Raw genomic sequence first — 24,257 nt, forward strand, 5'->3', positions numbered from 1 at the left:
GACTACGGAGATGGAGATGAAACATGGCAAGGTTTCATGCATGTGGCCTCTGGGAGCTGTCAGTGGTTCTCTGCTGACAGCTAGCAAGAAAACAAGTGCCATAGTCCTAGAGTCCCAAGGAACTGAATTCTGCCAACAACAGCATGAGCTTGGAAGAAGACCCCAAGCTTCACATGAGCTCCCAGGCTTGGCCAACACTTTGATTTCAGCCTTGTGAGACCATACGTTCAGAACCTGGCCATGCTATGCCAGGACTTCTAACCTACTGAACTGTTAGAAAATAAACAGGTGTTATTTTAAGCTGGTAAGTTTACTGTAACTTATTATGCAACAACATAATATCAACACAAGCAGGAACACTGAAACTTGTCAATGCTTGAATACATCTATTAAAAAAAAGGTTACGGACACTAAATTGACACATTTTTATCTCATTATCAGCATAACTATTATTTGCTACCTTTTTAACTATTATTTGCTACCTTTTTTTAAAGCAGTTTAGTTTTATCTCTATAGTAGTTAAGATTCTTGGGTAAGGTGGCTCACACCTGTAATTCCAGCATTTGGGAGGCTGACGTGGGTGGATCACAAGGCCAAGTTCGAGACCAACCTGGCCAATATTGTGAAACCCCGTCTCCAATAAAAATACAAAAATTAGCTGGGAGTGGTGGTGTGTACCTGCAGTCCCAGCTACTTGGGAGGCTGAGGTAGAAGAATCACTTGAACCTGGGAGGCAGAGGTTGTAGTGAGACGAGATCACACCATTGCACTCCAGACACGGTGACAGAGCAAGACACTATCTCAAAAAANAAAAAAAAAAAAAAAATTCTTGGGAAGGTTAATCATAAAGAATTAAGTAGAAAATTCATTCTGGCCACTGGTTTTTATTTTTTAAAGAGTCTCACTCTGTCACCTAGGCTAGAATCCAGTGGCACAAACTCTCAGCTTACTGCAAAGACTGCCCCTTAGGTTCAAGAGATTCTCATCCCTCAGCCTCCCTAGTAGCTGGGATTATAGGTGTGCACCACCATGCCCAGCTAATTTTTATATTTTTAGTAGAGGTGGGGGTTTCACCATGTTGGTCAGTCTCATCTCAAACTGCTGGCCTCAAGTGATTCACCAGCCTCAGCCTCCCAAAGCTTTGGGATTACAAGTGTGAGCCACTGCACCTGGCCTTTTTATTGCTGATTTTATATTTACAGACCTTTGAAGTATAAATCTTAATTACTGTTTAGTAACAGCCAACAATTTAGTATTTTGTAAGACAGAAAATAGTTTCAATGATTTCTGTACATTAAATAATCAGACTAAACCTGGAGCATCAGGTAGACATTAAAAGCTATAAAAAATAGGAGAAAAACCAACATACCAACAAATCTGCAGGTAGGCAGAGGATGTTCTGCAAGTTAACTCAGGTAGAACCTTCTCTACTGGGCTCCCTGAGAGAGCAATTCATTTGGGTGTGACATGAATTCATTTTGAAAATAAATACCACTAAAACACACTAGGCACTTGCCTGTCATACTTACTGGATTTCTGATGATGTGTGATGAATACAAATATTACTACCACTATGATTTAAGACACAGATGTACCAAAGACATTGGGGCTGCAGGCAAAGAACCTAAATGTATTCTGCTTCCAATTGTGGCCTTGACACTGCTTTCTTAAAACAGTCACATGTACGAGCAAAATAAAGTCTATATGCTTTGGTACAACATGTATTCTGAGCAATGTTTGTTTTAAGGCAAAATTAAAATAGCAGCCCTGACACCTAAGATTTTCTTCACAAATACAATGGGCTGGAGGCATTTCCTTCAGCATTTGGAACTGATTTTTCTACTCCACTTGCACTTTTAGTGGACATGGAATGGAGGATGTCCTCACCGTGTCAAGAATGTGTGCCGACCGGGCACCGTGGGCTCACGTCTGTATTCCCAGTACTTCGAGAGGCTGATGTGGGAGGATCACTTGAGGCCAAGAGCTTGAGACTAGTCTGGGCAATCTGGTGAGAACCTGTCTCTACAAAAATTTTTTAAAAATTTAGCCAGGCATGGTGGCATATCTGGAGTTTAAGGCTGCAGTGAGTTTTGAACACACCACTGCATCCCAACCTGAGTGACAGCCTGTCTCTCAAAGACAAAAGAAATTTAAAAAATAAAAAAGTGTGCTAAGATATTTTGGGGCCTGCAATTTTTCAACCATGTCAGAAGATGACATTAGGCTAAAATTTTTTCCAAAGCTCACCTTAATGTTAAACTTAAAATGCAGGCATTTTTAGTAGTATAGAAAAGCAAAAATCCTCAATAATGAATGCTTTCAGGATCCACTTTTCTCAAGAAATCTTTGGTACCATTTCTTATTTTGAAGATCAGAGGTTGATTTCTGTCTGGTGGAGAGTTAGGAAATAAGGGCAGGGAAAAGAATCGGGTAAGAGGGTAGAAAGATGGCAAAAATTCTAAAAGCCTAACTCTTTAATACTGCTTCCTTATGGTATTCAGAAGATAATACCATTTTGTTCTTAAGAAATGTTTCATTAATATTATAACTTTCAACTCAGGTTAAAAAAAAAAGATATTTGTGCATCACATATGTATTAAGCACACATGGAAAGAAAAGGAAGGAAGAAAACTTTCTTTATTCCACTGCTGTCACACTACTGAATTGCCCTCCAAAAGGTAACCATATCACCAAATTTAAAAGGCTTTTCTTAGATCCTACCGTTCTTGACTTTTCCATTTCCCAACTATCCTCCAACTCAAGGATTTTAACCTCTAAATAGTTTCCCTATTGATGATCTCAATTACCACTACTGCATTATTATCTACTAAATCCACCTCTCTAATCCCAAACAATCTCCTGAGATATATCTTCATCTCACTGATCCTGATACCTACATGGCTTCTAAGTCCTCACAAAGCTTCACACATTACTAACTCCACCAAGACAAATGCTTCCCAAATCCCTTATTTCTATTTTTGGAGCCAAAACTATCATCACCCAGACCAGATCCAGATTCATTCCTTGACTTGTTGCTACTCTGGTATACACTCCACATTTAATCTGCAGAGGCTTCTGGACTCTATCCTTACCATGTTGTCTGTATAAGGAATCTCCCTTTTCCTCCTCCTACCCACATTTGAGTATTCATTTTCTCTTACTTGGATTACTTTAGGAGTCTATTACTTTATCTCCTTATCTCATCTTTTTCTGCTCCAGTTTATCTTATACAAATTTGCAGAACTGATCCTTCTAAGGTGTAGCAATAATTATTTTATATTTCACCAAATCCTCACTGATTAATGAATTAAATATAGACTCTTCATCCTTACCCTCAGAATTATGAGCAACGCAAGTCTACTTTGTTATAAAAACAGTTGCTTTCTCCCATTTTTAGAGAGTGTTACTAAGGCACAAACTGGTAGAAACTAACAAGATTAAGATACCAATAGTAGATACTAAATAAGGATTGGTAAGGGGGAAAAACTAGGATTAACTGGCAACCAAGGTTTATAATTTTAATTTTTTACAGCTAAGTATAACCTTTAAGTCCTTTAACTAAAAATCCCACGGTCTGGGATGCTGCCTTTCAGTCAGCTCTCAGGACAGCTGATTTCCAACTCATGCAGTGTGGCACAAACTTTACAGTACGTGTGTGATAGAACTACATACTCATACTTGGTTAACAAATCAGTAAGAGTGTAACACAGATAAATGAGGATATCTAAGAATTAAAGCTATATACTGCTTTCAATAAAATAAACACCGAACAGTAAGCCAATGCCTTCATGAAGAATAAAATAACCCAGTGGAATAAAGAAAAAGTTGCCTGGCCCAGCACTGCCATTTATAATTTCATAACCATTGCTCTCTCTCAACTTATAAGAATTCTGGCCAATATTATTATTTTCTATTAATATTAGATAAACACGGAATGAGTACATTGCTTTGAAACATAAACTCAATTTGAAATATTTACTATTACTGCCAAGAGAAATGTAGCACACAGCACTATTGAAATTTTACATTAGTTCATAAGCCTATTTGATTAATCTTTGTCTACTCTACTAGACTAGGTTTCAATACAACAGGGGCCATCTATTTTGAAAGACACAAAAATTTAAATTAATGGAAAGACACACCAGTGCTGCTGAATAGAAAGACCCATCATCATAAAGATGTCATTCTCACTAAGTTAAACTGTGATACAATCTCATAAAAATACCCCTCACTCTTACCCATGAAGGTAGACGAACTGCTTAAAATTCATTTTGAAGAATAATAAAATAAGAATGAACTAAGAAAACTGATTAATTAAAAAAAAAAAAAGCAAGGCTATCTCTATCAGATTTTAAAGCATACAATAAAACATTTCTAATTAAAAGTGTGGTACTAGAAAAGTATGGTACTAACTCATGGACAGATGGACCAATGAAATAGAAAAGAAAATCTAAAAAGAGACCAAACTGTATATGGAGATTGCTTTGTAACAGTACATGTGAATAAAATTCAAATGGGATATCATGAAAATTAAAAAAAAAAAAATTTCCTCATTTTCTCATTTTAGAAATGTAAATGTCACATGATGATTTCATATACACTTAACACTGTAAGAAGTTTCACTGTTCTGCACTCTAATTTTCTGCATTTATTACCACTTCTGAGGATCTTGCTTAGTTATCAAATTAGAGCCGTTCTTCAGTCATGCTATAATTATTCACAAAACAACTCCCCTGCAGAATACAATTTATAATGATAAAAGCAATTAAAAGTACAAAAGAACAGTGTACCTCCTTTTAAATCTTAAGACTGAATAAGCTCTTTTTATATTCTTTCAAAAAAAACCGCGATCATAATAAATAATGGAATTGGTTATTACAAAAAGCAAACATACTCTTTAGTGAATATCCCCCGAGGACCGGTGGCTGTGCCCTGGCTAGCATCCAGTGAGTGTTTTTCCAGAATATTGCGGGCAGCTGGACTTAAACGGAACCTAAGAAAAAAATATGAAGGTTAATAGGACCAATTAACACTACCACTTCATTCAAATAGATCTAAATGTCTACAGTTTTGCAAATAATTTTTAAAAAATCTTATAATAAACCTAAAATGACTTCCACAAATGGTCACAGTCAAATCACCTGTACCAATTTGGTTTATTTTATTCTTAAAACGCTTTCATAAAAATTTAGTTACTATTTCTAAATATTGTTCTAATAAGAATACATATTCATTAGGTGAAAGAGCTTCTAATTCAACTAATTACTTTCACATGGCTCCTCATCACGTACATCAATTGTTTCTTCATATACTTTGTTCTACTGTTTCTTCATATATTTTGTATTGTGGCAAATGATACATAAACTGTACCATTTTAAGCATTTTTAGGTATATCACTGAGTGGCATTTAGTACGATCACACCATTGTGCAGCCATCACCACCATCTATCTCCAGAACTTTTCATCTCCCAGGTTGAAGCTCCGTATCTATTAAACAGTAACTCTCTATTCCTCCCTCCTCCCAACCCTTGGTAACCATTCTGTCTCTATCAATTTGACTACTCTAGGTACCTCAAATAAGTAGAATCATACAGTATTTGTCTTTTTGTGACTGGCTTATTTTACTCAGCATAATATTCTCAAGGTTCATCTATGCAGCATTTATCAGGATTTCCTTCAGCTTTTTAAAGCTGAATCACATTTCATAGCATTGTGGACTTATGAGTTGTTCCCACTATTTTACTACTGCAAATAATGTTGCTATGAACAGAGATGTACAAATACCTCCTCCCAGCATTTGCTTTCAGTTATTTTGCATATATATATATATATATATTTATGTATGTATCCGAAAGTGGATATACATGCTATCATTTTACGCTAGATGATACGGTAATTCTAATTTTCTGAGAAACTGTCATACTATTTTCCACAGTAGCTGCACCATTTTACACTTCTGCTAGGCAACCACAAGGGTTCCAATTTATCCATATTCTTGCCAACACTTGTCACATTCTAGGTCTAGTTTGGTTTTTGTTTGTTTGTTTTGATAAGAGCCATCCTGAAGAGTATGGAGAGGGGTCTCATTGTGGTTTTGATTTTCATTTCGCCAATGGTTAGTGACAGTGAACATCTTTTTCATGTGCCTGTTGGCCATCTATTTATCTTTTTGGGAGAAATGCTATTTAAGTCCTTTGCCTGTTTTTTAATTGGGTTGTATTGCTGAGGTTGAATTCTATACCCCGCCCCGCCGCACCCCCGCCCTGCCGCACCCCCCCCGCCGCACCCCCCCCCCGCCGCACCCCCCCCACCCTGCCTCTCTCTCATTAGTTAGAAAACATCAGTGAGATTGTCTTCCAATTTTTAGGATAAATGAAAGAGGAGATAGTGAAGGAGAGTCAAGGCAACAGAGTCAGAAACACTTTGCACAGGGAACTTAAAAACTCTGTATTTCAAATAGCACTGTGGATTCTTTTCTGACGAGAACTGACAATCATAAGTAAAAGGAAAAAATATTTTAAAATGAAGAGGTCTACTTTATGAAGATCTTTTTCTCATAAAGTAACGTACAATTATATAGAATATCAAAATAAATAAATGAAATGTTAGAATTTATAGAGTTCATCTATTAAAGTAATATAAAACTAAAGTGAAATGATATGTATTAAGTATGTTTTGTTACAAAACAATCAGACAAAACGGAGCTCTAGTCTGTGCCAGAAACTCATAATGTAGACTACTTTGAAAATGAATGCATGCTAAAACACAAATTCTATTTTATATCAGATAGACATTTGAGCTTGGAATTCCTGTAACAGTAGTCAGAATTCCATAAATGGGAATAGAATATGAAGTTTGGGATACTGAATTCCATTCTAGAGTTTTAAAACCTAATTCAAGCTCAACATGGACACACCCTGCACACATTGTTTGGTTTTCCATTGTGCAAGCAGGGCTTTCGGAGTACCTGGAACATAGGAGATATTCAATAACTATTTACTTACTAAATGAACAATGACAGTTTAAAAAAAAAAAAACAAAAAAGAAAAAACACTCTAAGGTCTGAGTGTGCTGAAACAGCAGCTTCCTATGTCATGTACAAAGATGTGTGAATACGATAATGATTAAAATCCCGTAAGAACTGCCATAACCTTTTTTTTTTTTTACATCAGCCTTCGAATAAATACACTCACTGTAGTGTCCCAGCTGTGTGTTCCTTCTTGACAGGGACGGCAATCTGTGGTTCTGGTGAGGGGCGAGGCTCTGAAGGTTTTGAAGCTGGTGGTGGAGGACCTACATCTTTGGGAATTTCAACGTGTTTCCAATCTTCTCCTTCTTCTACTATCAAACCAATTAGTGAACCTAGCCGTATATTTTTTGTTCCTTCTTCAACCTATATTTAAAAAAGAAATAACTGTACAGAAGGAAAGCCCCATGACTGCAATAAGTAGTTTATTCCTTTGTTGGGTCATTCTGCCCTTAAGACATCTTAATTTGAGCTAAAAGCTGCTTCCAAGACCATTTGCCTCTGACTTCCACCTGTCACCCTCTCCCCTTTCTCCCACTTATACCTTCCATCACCATTCTCCTCTTCCCAGTTACTAATGCTACCTTCTGAAATAAAGGATAAATCTAGCAAGTATCCTCTTTCTGACAGCCTTCAAATATATAAGATCCATCATTATCATCTTCCTTTCTAAAGTCAATACAAATCCAAAACAGAAGACTGTGGCTACATATCTTAACCATTTGTCTTTCCCAGATAGTTTCTACTCAATGGCTTCAGAGTTCCAAACGCTCAGAAGGGATTAAGTCCCTCAACTTAGTCCAATCTACTAAAATTTACTTAAAGCAAAAATCTTTTCCGTAAACTTAGTCTGAAAAAATAAACATTCCAACGTATAGATGGAACTGTTTATTCCAGTTAACGTTTAGTTTACTTCTGTACATTTAATTACTTCCCTGTATATCTATTTACAAAACCTGAAAAATAAAATAAAACCTCATGAGTTTTTTGTAAGTATATCAGAAACACAGTGGTGTCTGTTAACAAAATCTTTTTTTTGCACAGATAATGCCAATTAAACACTTAAATAAGATCAAAGATAATGTTTTTAAAAGTAAAGGTAAGTATATTTTAAGCATTTTGGCAGCATTAATTTATATATACAAAAAAGGAGGATGATTCTAATTTACTTATTAAAAAGAAGTCCCTAGAAAACTTTGGGTAACAATATTTTATAAGTACACTACTGAAAAAAATGTCATTCTCTTCAAATTTTCTATTATTCCCTTTCAATTACTCCAAAAAAGGTTCATTAGATATATTTAATGAACAATAAAATGATAGGCTGCAGGATGTTCACTAATATAGTAATTATAAGGAAAAGCATAACTTCTAGAATAAGTTTGACATTTCAGAGTAACATTAATTTCAATGCTCACTGGTATGTTCACTATCGTTAATAAGGCATAAGTTCTAAGGGGTTTAGGAAGCTAAGTTTACTAATTACTAATGAGGAAGAAAAGTGGCAATGCTTTGATGAAGCAAAATATATATTTAAGAAATTAGTATAGAAAACTGAATAGACATGTTTAATGAATTACAAGCTATGGAAAAATATTAAGCAATCCAAGAAAAATTTAGTTGCTTAGTTATTTGCCACATACTAAAAAAAAATTTCTACAAAGTTCATTTTTTTTACTGTCAAAAAAATGAGTTCAGATTATAATTAGACAAACATTTTTCATCTGAAAGTGTTTAATTACCTGCTTATGAATTGCTAACTCAAAAATCAAAGTAAAATGACAAATTTTCTTTAAAAATTTATCTAGAAAGCATTATTAAGTGACACAAAGTCCACTTGATGTTAATTCCTTCAAAATTGAATCAGAAAGAGGATCGATATCCAAAGAACATCCTTCAAACTTAAAGCATTAAAAAAAGTTTTATTTTAAAAATAGTAGATTTCTAAAATCTGAGTCAGACAACTGTACTAAATCTGAAACTGATACCGCACCTTCTGTTTCATTTGCTATAAACCATATAAATGATTCCATATGTACCCTACCAACACAACATTGAGACCTTCACAAGTAGGCAATAAACAGCATTTACCATTTCAATTTTTACCAGTATCTAAATATCAAATAAAATCTATTTTTAACTATTCACATTTTTTTTTTTATTTAAAAGAGTGACACCATGAAGCATGAAACCAAAATACAATGGACAATGACACATAACACACTACCCATACAACTTGAATATATAACAAAAGACAAAATAGGGCTGATTATAATTCCATTTAAAATCATTAAAATCTCTATATGAATTTAAGATAATTGCTTCAACTTTTTCCATTCCCTTAGTGCAAACAGAGGTCTTTTAGACTTAGTACCAGAAGGGTAAATAATACTCTTTGCAAAACTGTGTTTAGAAACCAAGCAGACCTCTGTTACTGTTCCCTCCCTCTCTGAGTTAGCACCATGGATACACTCTGATCTACCAAAGCATCTGGAGCTAAGGACACCTCAAAGCCAGAGTTTTCCTATGCACTCGGCTTGCTTGATCAAAGCCCTCTCTCTTACTCTTGTGCCAATGATTTCTTAATATTAAATGTAGGGTTTTTACACGCAGCTCTATTAACTTAGAGCTCATCAATGCTGAAATATTGAATGTTGAGTTCATCATTTCAAATATTAGCCTTCCCTCCCAGTTGTGTACAGACTTCCTGAGTTTCAGCGCTGGCTCCACCACTTACTAGTTATATGACATTAGTAAAGTTATCTTTATCTCGCCATGCCTGTTTTCCGAGCTGTAAGATGCAAACAGTAATAGTAGCTATTTTATGCTGATGTTATGAGGAATAAATGAGTTACATGTAAGACCCGAAGAATAGTGTCTGGTAGCTAGCAACTTTTTTTCATTTTCAGTTTCATTGTTAAAGGTATTATTATTGTTGTTGTTATTGCTGTGGTGGTGTTTTCCTTCAAATTATACATTTTTTAAAACAATACATTCAACAAGGATGAAGACTAAACCACAGGGGACTGTCCCCTTGGTATGGGTTAGAAATTCATGCCTAAAGGCCCAGCAGGTGGCTGGCAGCACTAAAAGGCAAACATCAACATATATGATAATGGGTATTAGGGTTTGTGTCAAACTATTTCTTCATAATACTCATACAGAGACTGAATTCCATCCCTCAAGCCCAGGTCACTAGTGTGAGGCCTCTGTACTAGAGACATTCTCACAGTTTATCCAATGAATCACCTGCAAATATGCTACAAACAACTCACCTAAGCTCATCCATGTACACAAGAATATGAGATGCAAAACATTTTCAGCAGTATGTCAAATAGAGAAATTAAGGGAGTTCACACCATTAAAGGTACAAGAAAATATTGTCTGTTTTAATTCTGATATTTTAAAATGCGTACATTAAGTAATTATTTAAGTATTTTTATTCTTTAAAATAGAGCTGTTTGAAAGCTACCAAGTGACTACTGACAGAGCATGTGCAGCAGGTAGTGGAGATGACCTGTGTCACATGACTGACTGACCTGGTTCAACACTACGATTTTCCATCATGGTTTGAACCGTTATACAGTTTTGAACTGTTTTTATTCTTCAATGTATACTGCTTATCTTATATGCACAATGAACTTTGGTTTATAAGGAAATATATAAGAAATACTGAAAATGAAAACTAATGATAAGCTAAAATCCAGAGGGGAAGAAGAAACATTGATTAAGTCCTTGAATAACAGCTGCCTGGCTTTCAAGTGCCAGGCACTGTTCTGCACAGCATTAACTCATTTAATCCTAACAACCTTCTAAGGTAAATACTATTTTATCCCAATTTATAGATGAGAAAATTGAGGCACAAAGAGGTTCTATAATTTGCTCAAGATCACAAGACTAATATGTAGCAGAGGGAGGATTTAAATGTAATCCGACATCAGAGATGGTATTTAATGTAACAATATAATCGCTACCAAATCAGTAATTTACCAAATCTGTAAATTATATCCAACAGATCAAAATTATCATGCAGCTCCTCAAGATGGTGCTAGTATTTTTTAAAAACAAGTTAAAAAGATATAAAGTGGATATACTAATTTAGCTTTTGATTCATGGGGAACATAAACTATCTTTCCTCACAATGTGTCATAACTATTCCAATATGAAAAAATCAGAGTTGAGAATATCTTCCATTTAACAGAATCTGTTCTGAGCTTCAAGAGGGTATTTTCTCAATTAAAAATATCATGGTTTAAAGAGAAGAATCAATTGAAGGCTCCACAACTTCAAATTTCAAACATAAACTTTCAAATCATTAAAATGCAACTTTGAATGGGACTGTGGGCAACTTAATGAAAAAATAAGGGTGGGGAAGGGGAATCTAACAAATACAATATTTAAAAATATATTATTTAGAAAAATACCAGTGACACGGTATTTCAGTAAGATACAGTAAAGAAACCAATTGAATAATGTGAACAGTAACGAGAATCATTATTCTGCTGTTTTTAATCTCCAGATGATCAATTAAAAAAAGTTTTTTCAAAAAAATTTGCTTTAACACCCATGGATATTAGTTTTAGAAAAAATTTTATTTTTGAAAATTGTTTTGAATAACAGTCTATCAAAAAATCTATCAATAAACATATTGCTAGTCAATAATTATATTTCAAAAATTACATAAGTATAAATAATTTTAACATCTTTATACCCTTTTCACCCTCACAAATATCCTAGTTGGTATGCCAAATTATATAGCAACCCCAAATATACTGGAAGTCAAATCAGAGAACATCTAACAAACCCTCCAAATATGTCATCCTAAGATTCTACTTTATTATCATTAAAACAGTTGCTGTCCGGTTTGCTAAATACTAACTTTAAGAATAAACTGATGAACTGATCTTTAAGTGTATAATGATTGAAGTTTTTTTTTTTGTATAACAATTTACTAGTTTTCCCCCATAAAACTGCAACAACGTGTTGTGAATAGACTCTCAAATATTATCCAAAAAGCGGAATAATTATAAAGCCACAAAGGCCTAAAATATATGTACAATCTTTTCTTTGGCACTAAAGCTGCTATCAACCATATCCAAACCCACTCCCAACCTTTTTCAGCGCTTAAGGGGCAGATGAATTGGCACTGCTTACCCACTGACATGGTTAGCAATTTGAAATGCATTGCTTAGCAGCTAAATGGAAAATACTATCAATTCTGGAAGATTTCCACAGCCAAACAATCCAGAATTGGGGCCAAGAAAAAAGCTTGCCAAAAGCAACATAATAAAATGTAGCTGGGATTATTACACGGTAATTCAAGCAATCTTTTTCAACATGCTGCATAAATTAGTCAAGAAATTATTTTTGGTATGAATATTTTTATTTCCCAATTACAAATGCACAGAAATTTTAGCCTTTGATTTGTATTTCCTACAAGAAAGTTAACTATATTATCAATATGTTTCAACCTGGAATCTTATATCTAGTATCTAATATTAGAGACGACAAGTGAAGGAAGTTTGACATATCAGAAGTTAAAAACACAACATAAGTGGCTAGAAAAAAAAGGAAAAGAGGATTTTCTATAAGAAAAACAACAAACTGTCTTTATATTTGCACCTAATTAGAGCATAGCATTCTGAAGTATAGTCTTTGAATAGAATATACAAAGGAAAGCATTATATCTATGCTCAAAGCAGAGGTAAGTTGACGCCTCAGGACTAAAAGCACATCCACAAGGGAATGCTAAGCGATAGGCAGCTCATCTGTACAAATCAAACTGGAGAGGCACAAATGGATACTTATTATCCAGTTGCAACCAACCAATACAAATTATTAGGCAAACATACAGACTGACTTGGGGGCTAATGGTCACTAAAAGCTAAGGACACAATTGTAATAATGGGAAGAGCAACATTTAATGAGCAATTGGGTAATAAGTGGGTAAGTTTTTGAGATGAGATAACAGGTTTTGAGAAGAGCGTGTATGTATTCTCTCAATCTTCCCTAATGTTCCATGAGGTAGGTATCATTATCATCTCTACTTTAATATAAAGAAAAAGGGCACGGGGTTGAAGAATTTGCTAATCATTACATAACTAATAACTGGCAGAACTTTTTAGCTATAATATGAATCAGTCAGCGGGGTGATTCCAGAATCTACAGCCTTAGTCTCAGCTGCTCCACCATACTATCTAGTAAATGTTCTGGAAGTTAAGAAACAAACATGCTGGTTGGCTCAATCAGGGAATATGCCATATAATGCTAAATAGTCATGTTTTTACCATATGTAGCTCTAAGCATTTTATTTCACTTACTTTTCACATAAGCTCTAATAGTCCATTATAAAAATAATACACATAGCAGAAGATTTAGAAAATACAGAAAAATAGTCTATTAGACCTTAACTCTAAAACATTTTAAACACTTGAATTAAAAATGTATTATGTAGTAGACAATACACATTAAAAATAAAGAGGCAAAAACAAAAGGTAAGTTTACTATAAGGAACTTTACACTCAAGAAATTTTCATCCTGTTGAAGAGAACTAAAATAAAAACTTACCACAATTTTGGCCAAGATTCCATCATCACTTGCATCTAAGGTAACCACAGCTTTGTCAGTCTCAATTTCACATAATGCATCTCCAGCATTCACTGCTTCACCTACAAAACAAGACTGGGTTTGTTTTGTTTTTTAAAATATAAATACTACTATGTATATATGTATATACAAATAAAACATAAATAAATACCAAAATATTCCATAGCTACTTCTGGGCTGTAGAAATATAATAATTCTGTGTGTGTGTGTGTGTGTGTGCGTGTGTGTGTGTGCTTTGCTGTAGTTTCCAAAAGCTCTATAATGAACATAAATTATACTTGTGATAATAAAAAAGCTATTACAAAGATTATTGAGCATGTCTCAAAAATAAAATTAACTTTAGAGACAATAGTAAAAAATGGATATTCACCTCTGAACAAATCAATTCCAGACTCCATATCCCCCTGACTTTTTCAAACATTTTGACTATTATTCCCTGAAGAAAAGTTTTACAATTAACAGTACTTCTGGGTTCACATCTTAGGCCAAGTTAAANAAAAAAAAAAAAAAAAAAAAAAAAAAAAAAAACCTGTTGGCAGCATACAGTTTGAATGAACAAAGCATAAAAAGAGAAAATCAAAGACACAACTGAAGTCAAATACGGACCACTTCTATGCAACAGAACATATCTGGAAACTCAAAAATATTGAGGAAGACCTGAAGTTAACAGACTTACCAGCTTCTGGATCTAGGGGCAGATTTGGAATAAAGAGGGAGAAAGAGGTACAACAGTTTCCTTTGGGGATTAAAGGGAACTAAAAGTAGCCTGTTGGGTACAGAGGACTCAAATCAGATTCACTACTTGAAGCTACTAAATCAGGGTTCTTCTACTCATAATATGAGGCTGATAAAATGCACAATCAAAACCTAGTGACTGAGAATATGATTTTAATCAGAAACCATGGGTCTAGGAAGGTAGGGACCAGAATACTGCCTCAATACCAGGAACAAAGCCAAGCCACCCTCTGGCTCCAGAACTTTATCTGCCAATATCCCCAATACCAATTGCAAAATTCCTTGCGTGGCAGAGGGGAGCAAGGGAGGACTGTGTAGGAGGGAAGACATTAAAACATAAACTTTCCACTTAAAAGTAAATTGCAAAACAAAGTTCTAAAACAACGAAGAAATCAAATGCTAAGAAAGCAAGCCACAAAATCAATAATTGTAACAAAAATTCATTTCAGAAGCAATTTATTCTGTGCAATCCATCAAAGATTGTAAAGTATCTTGAGGATGTCCAAAAACATACATGAAAGTAAAAGATTCATCACAAGAACAAGAAATTTAAAAAAAATAGTATAAGGTAGAAAGAAAAAAACTAATAAGTAATCTTAAAAATGAAAAATTAAGTAATTGAAATAAAAAGAAACAAAAGAATATATTCTAGACAAGGAATAGTTAAAGTATGAATTAGTAAATTGAAAGGTAGCACTAAAGAATAAACCAGAATTTCACACAGGCAGACAAAAAGATACAAACATTAAAAAAAAAAATAAACAGAAAAGAGCAGTTAAGTGACAAAGACTGAAGCTGCAATGTTTGCTAATGGAGTTCTGAGGGGAGATGCTGGAGGCACTGGTGGAAAGCAATACATGAAGAAATAGTGGCTGAGAATTTCCCAAAACTGGAGATGTATATCCTCATTATGAAAGAGTTCTGAATGAGTTTAGGATAGGTGTACTGACTAGCAGGAGGCATACAGGATCTGTATAACTTGCTAAGAATGTCGTAAATCTTGATCTAGGTGGTGGGAATGTGGGTATACATGTATGTAAAATTTAATTGAGCCTCAAGTTTATGCAAGTTATACTGTGATAAAAAAATTAAACAGAGAAAACAGTATTAGACTATATAAACATGAGTCCATATTAGATACAATGTAAAGAAACAGCATACTACCAATGATAAAAACATAATCTTTTTAAAAGCTATCAAAGGGGAGAAAAACAGACTACCTCAATGGAATGACAGACTGAGAACACACTTCTCAGCAGCTGCAATAAAGGTCAGAAAACAAAGTAGTATCTTCAAAAAGCTGAGGATAAATACCTGTCTAAAATTTTACATGCTGCCAAACCATCATTTGAGAATGAAAGAGAAGTATTCTTTAGATACATAAAGCTAAGAAATTTTACCACCTATTAAAGATCTCTCTAAAAAGCTCTTACAAGATGCAGTTCATTAAGAAGAAAAGCGGATGCAGATGGAACCCATGGAATACGAGAAACAAGTTATTGTGAAAATTACTAAAATGTTAACTACTAATTATTTTTAGAGTAATGTTTGAGGGGTTAAAAAGTATAAAACTCAAACTCTAAAAAATAACAAGATAGTAAAGGAAATGTTTAGACGGTAAAGCATGCTAATAACTTTGACATATTCAGTTGGTGCAAAGGTAAACATGGTAATTTTATTTTTACCACATTACTTTTAAAAGTGTGGCAAAACCTACAATGCCTGTAATAGGAGGAAACTACTGAATAACATTAAGCTTTATTGGTAAAATTTAATTTAAAATTAAAAATATATATAATCTACAGTAAAAAATAAAAGCAAAGGAAAAGTAGAAAATAAGGTGATTAACTGAAGGCAGGCACATGGAAAGAAAAAAGCAGAGAATAAAAACAGAAATATACAAAAAAGGGTATAAATAAGTCCACATGCATCAGTAATCACAATAAATGGATTAAAATCACCCTTTAAAAGTGGAGATTATCAAAATGGATGCAAAAATTAAATCTAGGTAAATGTAGCTTGCAAGAGATAGCCCTAACATAAAAACAGAATAAAAAATAAGGGGATAAAAAAAGATGTAACATATAAATATACCTCTTCACACACCAAAAATAGCTAGAATAGCAATATTAACAGGGAAGCATCATAAAAGAATATGAAAGAAAATCTAAAACACTAAATTAACAAATATGCTCTGAACGTTCACAGTATAGAAAGTATTTCATTGTGTACCATGATGTTCAAATTGATAGTTATATCTTCAGGGAAAATAATTCAGAGACACTAACATATGCTATATTTTTTAAAAATTTATGTTAGATATTTATTTACCACCTAAAAGGTCCCTCGTCTAACCCCAAAGAGATGTCCCTAGTCAACAAATATTTATTAAAAATATATTGGGGCACTGAGGATACAGCAATGGACAGCAATAACAACAAAGATTTAAGATTCCTGACCTCAAGAAGTTTGCTTAGTACCCAGTGACAAGTAAACTGGAAAATACAGCAGGATAAGGTGAAGTCAGGATGCTTTGGGAATGTTCAGGAGGGGCATCTAATTCAGTTTTTGGAAGGTGAGAAAAGGCTTCCGAGAATAAAATAACCACCTAATCTGAGCCTGAAGAGGTTAGGAGGAGACAATCTGTAAATGGCCAGTGATCCACGTAGATGGTGATATACTTATAGCCCTGGAGGCAGAGAGAACAGGAAACTTCAAAGGAACTGGCAAACAGTACAGGAGAGAAGTGAGGAGAGATTAAGATGGTAAGATATGCAGGAAGGAACCAAAAATGACCTTTGTATGTCATAGAGAAAGCTATAGTGTCAGATTATATAATCTTACCTACTTCGTTAAATGGCAGATGTTTTAGTGGTTAAGAGATTGTATTTCAAAAGGAAAAAAACCATAACCTCATAGGTTTCTGCTATAATCATGGGAGAAACTATAGAACTAGTCAACCCAGCAATTAAATACCTTTTAGATATCTAGAAAATAGATTCTAGCCATAGACAAATTAAAGTGATGCTATATCATCTGTGTTCATCAGTATTCAAATTCCAACCACATTTTAAGAACTATAGATTTGACTTCAGCCATATAAGTTTCTCTGAGTAATGACCTACATAATTTTGTTCATATTCCAGATTCCTATAGGTCCAATTAATTTAAAAATCACAAATTGCATCTAAAATATTACATTACTGCTAATTACCTCTCTATTTACTAAACTATGAGCTTCTTCACAATAGGGACAGGACACTTAAGTGTTTTATATTCCCATCCCCATTCCTCAGGCTTCATGCCAGTGCACCATACACAATGAATTTTAGATTAAAATGCTTTAGAAAAAAAAAATAATAATTTCACAAATCCTTATTCTTCATGAGATATACATCAAGCCGTACTTTACATTTCTTTAGGTTCTAACATTTGATTTGTAGCATGCTTCTAATACTTAAACAGATGGCCTTAAAAAAAAAAACTATACCTGTATCTATTCACATAACACAGACATACATGTTAGATACATGAGAATGACAAGGGAGAGGGGAGAGGAGAAAAGCAGGAGGAGAGAGAGAAAAAAAGAAGAGGACAAAACAGAGGGAGGCAGGGGAAAGAAATACAGAAAAATCTATCTATTGAGTGAACTTTACCAATAAACCATAGGAAAGTTTTAAAAACATAGCAATACTACATATGGACGATTACCCTCAATTAATCAAGGAAACAAAGTTTCGTTTTTCAATAATCAAACATCATGTAAATGCCAAAAGAAAACTCTGAGACCAAATAATAAGCCATGAATATTCCAAATCTACTGATTTCAGCAGTGATAAAAAATTTACTGCTATAACTTAGACTCCTTGGCAGAGTAGTTACAACGAACCTCTCCTAATTCAGACATGAGTTTGATTCCAAGCTCTGACAGTAGTGATCTCGACCAAGTTACCTAATCTCTCTGACTCTCAGGAAAATTTTAAATGTATAGACATATATTTTTAAAGTCATGGGCTGGAAGTGTTAACACTTCACATACATCTTTAGGTAACACTTTACAACATCTCCAGGTAAAAATAAAATGTTAGCTATACAACCATTTAGAATGAAGATACATTTATTCCATATTCTGTCATTTCTACCACAATCAAGACACATTTATTCCACATTATGTCATTTCTACCAGATCATTCAACAAACATTAACGTATAAGGCATTGTACTAAGCACTGGCTATGAAAACAACAAAAAGAGAAGGTTCTGTCTACAAAGAGTTTAAAGTGGAGAAGAGTGGAAAAGGCTGAGCTGCTAGGATAGGGGACAGCGTGAGGTGACAGATGGCTTCTCAGCTGTCAGGTGCATAGCTGACTGAAGAAAGATATGGCAGCCCTGGGGTGTTCCTGCACCATCTTCTTGTGGTCCATGTCAGTGGTGGAAGTGGAGCAGGTCTGGAGCAAGAGTGCAGGCCCAGAAGGGGCAGAGGCCCGCCCAGGGGCCGCTCCACAGCACCGACACCAGCATCATTGTCCTGTTCCTTTGTCCGATGGGCAACTGCCAGAGCTGAGGACTGAAGTATACAGAAGCTTCCCTTTCTCTTTTTAAATTCTAGATACTAAGTATAGCCTTGGTCAAATACAGTTAATGGTGATGCTTATTTCATTAATGGAATTAAGTCCTGAGGCTTTCATAAAATAATTTTGTTTTGCCAAAAATTAAGAATAAAAGTCTTTATGTAAAAGGTATGCATGGCGGTAGTAGTGGAAGAGAGTTAGTTTTTATCTGTAAGACCAAGTTATCAGATCAACATGAACATTAAAGAAAAATTCCTCTTCTTAGTGCTACGTTGAACCATAATGACAACAATAATCAGAGACAAAAATAATTCAACTGTTTACTCCACAAATATTTACTAGCTGCCTCATGTGAATGACAGTGTGTGTGACACCGTGGAAAAATAGTAATAAAATAAGACAGACCTGCTTCAAGAAGTTCCTAATCTGACCGAGGAAGAGTACAACAAACAGGCAACACCAATCCCATCCAATTAGTACCTACAGCAGAATGGGAACATAGGAGGGACCCCTAGTCAGTGTTTGTCGTCCCTTTTCACTTCACACACACACAAAAGATAATACTTGCATGGCCCAAAAAGCGAGGCAACCTGGTTGCTAGGCCAGTTGAGGTCCTGCCCTACCAGCTGAAGGGATGAGTAGTAGTAGTTTGAGAAGGGGCCTGTCAGACAAGGTCAACCGGCCACACATCCCTCTGGCCTCTTGCATTACGTCTAGTAGCTACTGTATTCGATAGTTTAATGCAGAACATTTCCATCACCACAGAAACATCTACTAAATAAAACTATTATCTATAATTCCATTCACTAATTTTAAAATTCTAATACAAATATTTAGCAATAAATGTAAAAAGGCATAATGATGACATATAATTCCGTAATAAAAGGAATGAACAGCTAGTAAATGCTACAATACGGATAAACCTTAATCATGCTAAATCTGAAAAAATCTAGTCACAAAAGACCAAATATTACATGATTCTATTTATATGAAATGTAGACAAAAGGCAAACCTTTAGAGGCAGAAAACAGATCCAGATTGTCTAGGGCTAGAGATGGGAGAAACAAATGACTGCAATCAGGCAGCAGGATCTTTGTTGGGGTGACAGAAATGTGTTTTAAAGCTGGATTGCGGTATGGTTGCACAATTCTATATATTTACTAAAAATCGTTGAATACTTAAAATGGTAAATGTTCTGATGTAAATTATACCTCAATAAAGCTGTTAAAACCATATGTACACCAAAAAAAAAAATGGAAGCTATTTGTGAAATGCACTTTTCAAAATTTTCCATTTCAGCACCACAAACATATACATATTCCCAGAAATGATAGAACCAAAGGGTCTTCTACAGTAGAACCCAGAGACCCATATAACTCCCTAGTGGCACCTAGTGACATAGCATAAGGCTTTCTTCAAAATAGTTTTATTTCTGAATTTTACACAGTAACAGTACATTAGACATATTATAAGACTTTCACAAAAACTATCTGAAATATGAAAAGTCCCTTGTCTCATGACAGAAGGAGTGCTCACAAAGAATGACAGTATCTGAGGGATGCTAGAGCAGCAGCAGCAAGCACCACTCTTAAGCACGCTTACAACATGTGTTCTAGGGCACTATGTGTGTGGCTAAGTGCTTGATAGAATTACCTCAGCCTGGTTTTGTTCTATAGGGCTTCATGGCAGACCAGAAAAATCTCACACATTTTGAGGAAAAAACCAAGGTTTTTCATAACCTCAAATATTCTCTTATGAAAGGGAAACTAAGATTTTTTTTTCCTCTTTGTTAATTTAACAGATTTGAGCATTTGGTTGATAAAAAAGTAAACTAGGTCCAGTTTAAACTGAAAATGTCTGAAGCACATCCCCCCTCCAAATAAAAAACTTGTAATAAAATTGCAGAATGATAGCTCATTTCGCCTTTCAAAAGATTTTGAAATTGTGGGTGTTACCTAGCACTTTCATAGTGTTTTCTGTATTAATTCGATGAAATGTTTTCGTCAATCCTCTGACAGAAATGAAGTATTCTAAAACTCATTGTAAAACTTATTTTCTTAGACTCATTAGTTCAACAAAGATGGAAATAATTTATATGCTATACTACTGCATATTTCTGTGACTTATGAAAATGAAAGTGAGTTATCACAGAATTATTAATCCAGGATATTCTGTACCTTAAATTCATCTAGTTCAACTCACTCCCAGGTAGTTCATGGCAGAGTAGGAATCCCAAAGGAAAAATCATGATTCCTGAGCCGGAGTTCTTTTCATTGCACCCTTGTCTCCTTGGTGTAAAACATCACACACACACAGACACACCCACACCCACACATAGCATTAGTAAAAGAAGCTATGAATTAGTCTCAGATTTTTGAGAAAACTTAATGATTTCTAAGACTGAACTGCTGTCCATTGAATGTTCTCAAATACCTAGTCTTTGCTTAGAAGTAAACTAGATTAATAATTAGATGCAATACTATCATTTTTCATGAAAAATATCAATCTTCTTAATGTACAAAGGTCTAAACTCATTGTTTTATGGTGACCACACATTTAAAAAGATCTTAAAAATCATACAAACAAAAGACATAGTTAATAAAAGGAAAAATATGAAAACTATCATGTCAGAATATAAATTTGTTTTTAATATAAAATGATGAAACCAAGTTACCATAAACATACCAAGAACCAGCCATGTGTACAGTATATAAGTGTCAATGAATAACAGCAAATTATACTCAAAAGATCACAAATCACAAAGGTGATGAGGTTAAAAAAGAAGCTAGTGAACCACTAAGAACCAAGGATTAAGATTGCTCTCAATTATTTACTGTGTTTTGGTAAAAACAAATTTCCCTTCAGTTGGCAGAACACAGAATTTTAAGAGCAACATTCACGGAAACATGCTCCAGGGACCCTGGCCTGTCTCACGTGAAAATAGCACACTGTAATCAAAAGGAAAAAAGAACAGAATAATGAGACCATATGTCTCCTGGCTCTTTATCTTACCACCCATATTCTAATGGGTATGGATAACGTATTAGATTGTCAGTGAGCTGGAAGTCTGAAAGATAAATGTGGCCCAAGAATCTCCTCATCTGCTTACCTATAAATTCTCAAAATGTGAAGAAAGTTAATCTTTTAAAAATAATTCCTGAAAGGCCGTGCTGTGTCTGAATCATTATTTAATGACACCAAAACTCCCCATCATATTGAATATGGAAATAGCCAAAGCTCTATAATTCATTAGAGAAAAGAAATCTAAAAATAGATTCCAGTTGATTACATTATAAAGGTAAAACTTTCTTAGATACTGACAATTATTTTAAAAGATGGCAGCAGCCATGCCGAGCCAATTGCTCAAAATGCTTTCCAGTGGAGTACTGGCTCTTTCATTTACATTACACATAACTTTCTTAAATTCTAAAAAATTCTCTGCCATTTTTTTTCTCCGAAAATTACCTCTTCCCCATTCCCTCCTTTTGCTCCTTCTTCTGAAATTCCTATTGGATTATTGGATAATTTTCATTTTACCCTTCACATCTCAACTTCTCTTTCAAATTTGCCAGTGCCGTCTCTATGTGCTACATGCAACCTAATTTCCTCCACTTGTCCTTCCATTTACAAATTCTTCATTCAGTCCTATCTAATCACACTTCAGCCCACTCTTGAGGTTTTGGGGTTTTAAATTTTAGGGACAGCATTTTTCATTACTAGAAGTTCTATTTATCCTTTTCAAATCTGCCTGGACTTTTGTAATTCCAATTAACTGAAGTTCTTGGGGTCCAGTCCTGTTACTTGTTATGCCTACTGACTTTCACTCCTAAAAGACTTCTTCCACATACATTATTAAATTGTGACTTTTAATAAATAAGACTATCTGCAAATTCTGTGTGATTTGGATTAGACGCTGTATTCTTCCAGAATAATGGCTTCTACCAGGCAACCCACCGGGACAATCAGCCCAGGCAAACTTCACTTCTACCTGTGGGTTTCCAATGCAAGTACTATAAATTTGAGCCTCAGGAGGACTCTTTAGGGAAGCAGGCATTCTTATTCCACATAGGTTCAAAGTCAAACAAATCAATTTGCCTGTTTATCACATGGCATTAAATTCTATCCATATGCTGCTGACTCTCAAATTTCTGTCTCCAAGCCAAACTTCACTCCTGAACTTCAAATCCTATAATGAATTATCTATTGAACATCTTCCCTTGAATGTCTAATAAGCATCTCAAATCTTAGCACAAACACATTTTAAGCTAATTCTTGATTCCCTTCCTCGCTCCTTCCACCCATCACCACCACAAAAAAAAAAAAAGTCAGCAACTCCAGCCTTCCAGCTCAGGCCTAGTGGTGCTCATGGCCTAAACTCTCATTCACCACTCCAAATGTGGGGACACTTGGTGATTTCCTTTATCTGCATTCCAGCACCACTTAAGACTGAAAGATTTACTTATAATACTGTGTTCGATAGTAAGCAGAAGCTTTACCCCATCTGTTTAGATGGTTGCATTGATTAGGAGTCCTTACTGTTGGCTTTTCAAGTGGGAGCAGGCAAAGGAGGCTACTTTCTTTCTCTCTCTCTCTCTCTCTCTTTTTTTTTGATACAGAGTCTCGCTCTGTCTCCCAGGCTGGAGTGCAGTGGCCTGATCCTGGCTCACTGCAACCTCTGCCTCCTGGATTCAAGCAATTCTCCTGCCTCAGCCTCCCGAGTAGCTGGGATTACAGGTGCCCGCCAAAGCTAATTTTTGTATTTTTAGCAGAGATGGGATTTCACTATGTTGGCCAGGCTGGTCTCAAACTCCTGACCTCAAACGATCTGCTTGCCTCGGCCTCCCAAAGTGCTGGGATTACAGGTATGAGCTCCTGCTCCCGGCCAGGAGGCTACTTTCAATTGCCTATTGTTATCTCTTGATACCAGACTACTCGTAGGATCTGTTCCTTTCAACACAATGCTACTAACAGGGCTTAGAAAAGCATGTAGAAACCACTTCCTGGCCAGGCAAGGCAGCTCACACTTATATCCCAGCACTTTGGGAGGCGAAGGTGGGCAGATCACTTGAAATCAGGATTTCGAGACCAGCCTGGGCCAACGTGGTGAAACACCGTCTCTACTAAAAATACAAAAATTAACCAAGGGTAGTAGTGCTCACTTATAGTCCCAGCTACTTGGGAAGCTGAGGCAAGAGAATCATGTCAACCTGGAAGGTGGAGGGTGCAAAGGTTTCAGTGAGTGAGATCGGACCACTGCACTATAGCATGGGTGACAGAGTCAGACTGTCTCAAATAAAAACATTAAAAAATTACAAAAAA

The 24,257-nt window shown here is 35.1% G+C and overlaps 1 protein-coding gene across 2 annotated transcripts in view; it reads right to left on the reverse strand.

Annotated features, from left to right (window-relative positions):
* Positions 1-24,257, reverse strand: part of PDHX (pyruvate dehydrogenase complex component X) — a 79,787-nt gene that overhangs the window by 31,951 nt on the left and 23,579 nt on the right. For both annotated transcript variants that reach the window (XM_017530527.2, XM_017530526.2), the window contains exons 3-5: positions 13,595-13,695; positions 7,194-7,393; positions 4,895-4,993 (exon numbers count right to left, since the gene is read on the reverse strand). In XM_017530527.2, the coding sequence (XP_017386016.1) occupies positions 4,895-4,993; positions 7,194-7,393; positions 13,595-13,695 (400 nt within the window). The remainder of the gene's footprint in view (positions 1-4,894; positions 4,994-7,193; positions 7,394-13,594; positions 13,696-24,257) is intronic.

This window comes from Cebus imitator, unplaced genomic scaffold, assembly GCF_001604975.1.
Source record: "Cebus imitator isolate Cc_AM_T3 unplaced genomic scaffold, Cebus_imitator-1.0 Scaffold66, whole genome shotgun sequence".
NCBI lineage: Eukaryota > Metazoa > Chordata > Mammalia > Primates > Cebidae > Cebus > Cebus imitator.